Below are 5,487 nucleotides of genomic sequence, written 5' to 3'. Positions count from 1 at the left end.
CGAGGCTGCTGCGAGGCTCGGACGCGGCATCAGATGCGAGGCCGGTAGGCGGGACGTGGCTCGCGTCGGATTGGCCACCGATGCGAAACGCATCTCGTTCTTACTAGACCTCGGCCTCTGGCGAATCAGAAGAGGACACGCACTGGCTTCGGATTGGGCCACGTCTCGGATGATGCTGCTGCTTCGTGCGAGGTGACGTGGCCGGACACTATTCATGCGAGATTTCTCGGATTTTGAGCCCCGAACTTCTAAAATCTATAACTTTTGCATACGAGCTCCGTTTTTGACGTTCTTTATATGCACACGTACCTACTATTACGCTCTACAACTTTCGTTTAGACTTCGTCGGATAATTTTGACTTTATTTTTAATATTATTATTTTTAACAAACCGGGACAGGAAAATCCGTTAAAAATTCATAACTTCTTCATCCGACATCCGTTTTCGTCAGAATTTTTACTGTTGTACTACAAATGACGAGACCTTTGATTCTCGTTTAGGATGTATCGGTCAAATATCGCTCAATCTAAAATTCGAGTTTTTAGCTGTCTACTGCTAAGTTGAAACTTCGAAAAATCATAACTTCCTCATACGAAGTCAGATTTTGGCGTTTTTTTTATCGAATTTCTCGGTTTAACGAATACTATGACTTTCATTTAGATTACTAAGGCTAAAAAGTAGTTTATCAAAAACTCACTTGTTACGTCATTCGGCGTCGTGCCAGTTTTGTCGCGGATCTTCGGTTGGTCATAACTTCTTCGTAATAACTCGGATTTCGACGAGGTTTTCGCCTAAACACTTCTAACAAGATTCTCTACAACATCAAATAATAAAAGTTTACTTATTTAAAATTTTATATTTTCGCTAAATTTCACTATTTGACTTTTAATTGGAATCTCATAAGACTTCCATTATTTTCTAAGTGATTCTAAACATAGTTTTATTTCATTTCTAGTAAGAACCATCTGTTAGAACTCAACACTCAATTTCACATGGTATTTCACAATTTTATTCATTACAAAACACGAATTCAAAACGTGTATGTTACAACCACCCAAACTTAGTTTTCCTTCTTCAGCGATTTCGTTAATCTCGCTTTCTTGGGTTTTTAGAACATTATAAAGATCACCTAGAGAATAGTTTTCGAAGCTTTGTTGTGTCTTGATCATTAAACAAATGTTCCTCCACTCCTTTCAAAGTCCCATCAAGAAAGTAAGATTATAATCAAGAGTTGAACGATTAACCCAATATCGAATGCACCTGAAGATTAACTCGTTCAGACAATCATAGTACATATCAATGGTCTCATTGTCCTTTTGTTTGAATTCTCCTAATTCAAGTAGACATTGCTTAACATAAATTTTTCTTGTCTTCTCACTTCCCTGATAATTCTCTTTCAAAGTATCCCAGATCTCCTTTGTTGTTTACAACCACAAACATAATTGTAAACCACCAATGGAAGAGCACCGCAAAGTTCACACAAACATTTCTTATCATTTTCTTTTTGTTTATCTGCTTGAAGTGAAACATCTGCAGATGAACCAACAGTTCCAATTTGTTCTAACCTCCCAGGATGATAGTTACCACTCGTTATGCAACACCACAAATCTTCGTCTATTCCATTAAGATCAATGTTTTGAAAACCGGACCGGACATTGAACAGTTCGTCTTACTGGTTCGATGGTTCAACTAGTTGGACCGCTCCTCAAAAACCGGATGAACCGGACGATATAAAGTTACTCTTTATATATATATATATATATATATATATATATATATATATATATATATATATATATATATATATATATATATATGATTTTTGAACATTTAAAATGAAACAACACATTCCGATATCAACTTCTAATAATTTATAAGCTTACTCCTTCAAATCATTTATAAACTTACTCCTTAAAATCTTGTTACAAACGTAATGAGAATAGAAAAAAAAAATCTTTTATTGAATGTAGAAGAGAATCCTCAAAGTCACCGTTCAAGTCTATCCCACATCGCCTAAAAAAACTAAAATGGAGGCTTTGTCCGGTTTGACCAGTCCGGTTTTTCCTGGTTTTTGCTTGAACCGCCGGTTTGTTTACAAACGGTTTTCAGGCTTAAGAGAACCGGTACACTTACCGGTTCCTGGTTGAATCGGCCAGTCCGGTTTAGTTTTCAAAACAACGATTAATATAATCTTTCATTTTGTCTGCCCATTGCTCATAGTATTTATGAATCAGCATTGGAATTTTGGTTGAAGAACCAAGAAGATGGAGCAACCAGTTATAGTGTTCATGTTGAAGTTAGTCATTGATGTATTGACAAAATTTATGAAAAACTTTAGAAAAAAGAATCTAATGAACAAATCTTCTAGAAAACAAACAGCAAGCATTCGATTTATCAGACGAAACGCATAATCGAATCAAAACAGTTGATCAAAAAAGATTTTCTAGATCAAAAGTGCTGAATATTTTTGAATTTAAAATAAGATTCAAAAACTTTTGAAAACACGAGAAAATCATAAATCAACTGAGAGAATTAAATGAATGAAATAAAATCAGGATATAAATCAATCAAGAACACAAAGTAAATAGAAACTTTTTGTCTCAATTAATAATTTTGAAAGATACAAAAGTAAATGACAGTAAAGTACACTTCATGACAAAAGTTATTCTAATCCTTATACCTATCTCATAGGAACATCATAAATAAACAAAATGATCATAAATAAACAAAATGTACATAAGGTCTAATACAAATACGCTTCGACATCTAAGCTCCCTTATGAAATACATATAATTAAAACATCAATACAAACTCCAACACAAGAAATGACCTAAGACACTTCGACATCTCACATTCAAACCCTACAAATAAATATTATACTTTCTTTTTAATGAAGTTAACATTTAAATTGGACAACTATATTCACTTATTGAGTTACACCATAAAACATGGTTTCACCTGCCATGATAGAATTAATAAATATTCTTAAATTAACGATGATTTAAAAATGTAACAGTAAAATCATCATTTAGCCCATTCAAACCGTTTATTCAATCTAACAAAAAAAAAAAAACATACATTTTATCCCAACAAACATCATTATTCCTTTATCCATAATAAACTCAAACAACTGCAAAAAAAAAAAAAAAAAAAAAAAAAAAAGAACAACCATCATGTTCTATAATCTTTTCCAATTTCAGCATCATAAATTTAAAAAAAAAAAAGTTTTACAAAACGAATCCAGTGTGTAAAACTACCGATATGTTGTGAACTCATCTTAACTTAGATTTTTTTGAGCTTTTAAGGGGTTTAGCTAAAGGACGAGGAGCCGGTTTTGCAATGGCTTTTTGGAAGTTATATTTAACAGAAGAAAAAGCACAAAGCACTGCAATTAGCATCGTTGGGTAAACGTAAACGGATCTTGTGGGGTCCGTATTCACCGGTTGTTTTCCCAGTAAACCTTCTTTCACAAGTCCCCATACAATTAAAAGTGTCCCAAACATGCTCATTCTTTGAGGCTTTAGTAAACCGATAAACGCTCCCGCCACTGAGAAGTAACTTCCTGCTAGAACCTGAAAACAAGTCCCAATTTTTTTTTTTTTTTAAATAAAAAAATAGCAGCCTACTTTCATTTAGAGTAAATTACCGAAATGGTCCCTATGGTTTGATCAAAACTACACGTTTGGTCCTAATTATTTTTTACACTCGGATCGTCCCTGTGGTTTGATTTTATTGCGTTTTTCGTCCCTTACATACATAAAGTTAGGGACCAAACGTGCAATTTTGACCAAACCATAAGGACAAAAAACGCAATAAAATCAAACCACAGGGACAATCCGAGTGCAAAAAAAATTTAGAGGCTAAACGTGAAATTTTGACCAAACCATAGGGACGATTTCAGTAATTTACTCTTTCATTTATTAGTATTCAAGGGAAGAGATAGAAACCTCTAGGCGTTGTAGATCAGGTATTGCTGAGACTACTTTTATATCAGTCAAATTGTAAATATGAAGAACATTATTCCAGCTTGGAAAACTCATGTTGTAGACTAACTCATTAAAAATAGCCCCTGGGTAAAGAAGACCTTTAACTGCAGCTGATGGAAAGATCTCACTTGCAATTAGCTGGCTTGATGTGATCTGGATAGGTGATGTACACATACCCGATCTACATGGTATCCTGATTTACAAAAATGATTACTAATATTTTAATATCACAAACAAAGGAATCATGAATATGTTGATCGTAAGATAAGAAATAGCTATAATTGCTTCTAACTGTCGATCTTTTGCTGTTACCTTATGGTTTATATTGTTATAAATTGATAACTTGAAAGCTTAATGCAAATCCTTGTTAGTCCTATATATTATATAACAAAGAAGTGTGAATGTCGACTAGCGAATGAGTTTTACTTTAGGGTTTCTAAAGTCGATCCAACAAGAGAAATATGAGAAAATTATTGATTGTGCAGTTCAATCATCTAAGGATCTGTTCTAAGAAAGTTTATGCAGTTCAATTCGTTCTTAAATAACGTATGTATGATAGCCCCAATTCGAGTCAAGTGAACAAGGCAGATATTCATCAGAGAAGGGGATCCAGTAACCACTAGCGCAATCAATACAAAGATTGAGTAAAACTACAAGTGATATCGAGTTCAATAAATCGTGAACCACACACAAACATTAAAGATATGAATCGAATTGTAAACAAATTAAATTATTAATAATACCTGAAAAACGGAATTTGGAGGATGATGAGGAAAAAGTAAACGCGAGCTGCATATATCGGAAGATTCGACAGCTTCGCCATTGTTAGAGTGAGAGTCAGTGAGAGAGAAAGGAGATCGCAACTACAAATCCGACTTCTAGAAGACTGAATGAGGCCTGCAATCATACACAGTGTATTATATTAGCATTTAGCCCCCAAACTTTTTAATTGCTCATTACAGCAACTTGACTTGTAAAATTTTGCAAAGATGTTATCCATAAAGATTAATTACATTTACACATTTATGTCTAGGGTGCACAAGGGGGCCGTGCCTTCTGGGCTCTGGCGATACCCGGGCAGGCGGGCACGAATCAACAGGCCCATCAGGCAGTTTTTTTTTTTTTTTTTTTTTAACTAAGTGTATCAAAAATAATTTTAGTTTATTGCAATTTAGCATTTTGGTAAAATCATAAAAGTAAATTATTGATAAGGTAATTTGAAATAACTTATTAGTTAACAAGTTAGTCTAGGATAAGTTATTGATAAGCTAGTTTCTAAGCTAAATAAAAGTTAGTTTCTAAAAAAATATTTAGCGGGATGTGTGTGCCTCAGTCATGCTATATCTTGGGTTTTTGCAGACCTTACCAAATTGCGTCAATAGATTTCGATATTTTCTTTTAAATATTTTTTTAACATCAAACAAATAAAAAAAAAATCAATATGCGATAAAACTTAAAATATGCTTATATTTCATTGTTGGAAAGTATTGTTACATATGAT

At 33.5% G+C, this 5,487-nt stretch overlaps 1 protein-coding gene across 1 annotated transcript; it reads right to left on the bottom strand.

The window, feature by feature from the left end:
- Nucleotides 1-3,027: 3,027 nt before the first annotated feature.
- Nucleotides 3,028-4,959, bottom strand: LOC144998652 (tail fiber). The gene is made up of 3 exons (XM_078958387.1): nt 4,730-4,959; nt 3,948-4,179; nt 3,028-3,572 (listed from the first exon to the last, which is right to left on the bottom strand). Exons 1-3 carry the CDS (start codon nt 4,891-4,893, stop codon nt 3,273-3,275), a joined length of 696 nt encoding a protein of 231 aa, XP_078814513.1. The 5' UTR covers nt 4,894-4,959; the 3' UTR covers nt 3,028-3,272.
- Nucleotides 4,960-5,487: the final 528 nt, after the last annotated feature.

The sequence above is a fragment of the Lactuca saligna genome, chromosome 5 (assembly GCF_052625555.1).
Source record: "Lactuca saligna cultivar CGN05327 chromosome 5, ASM5262555v1, whole genome shotgun sequence".
NCBI classification, from domain to species: domain Eukaryota; kingdom Viridiplantae; phylum Streptophyta; class Magnoliopsida; order Asterales; family Asteraceae; genus Lactuca; species Lactuca saligna.
Note: the sequence above shows the minus strand (reverse complement) of the source record. Positions and strands in the feature narration are given on the sequence as shown.

Bases quoted from the DNA above. Each gene is read 5' to 3' on its own strand.
- LOC144998652 (XM_078958387.1), bottom strand. From the start codon at position 4,893: ATGATTGCAGGCCTCATTCAGTCTTCTAGAAGTCGGATTTGTAGTTGC. The intron at 4,180-4,729 runs GTATTATTAATA...TTTGTAAATCAG, and splicing joins CTCCAAATTCCGTTTTTCAG to GATACCATGTAGATCGGGTA. The intron at 3,573-3,947 runs GTTTCTATCTCT...ACTTGTTTTCAG, and splicing joins CTGATCTACAACGCCTAGAG to GTTCTAGCAGGAAGTTACTT.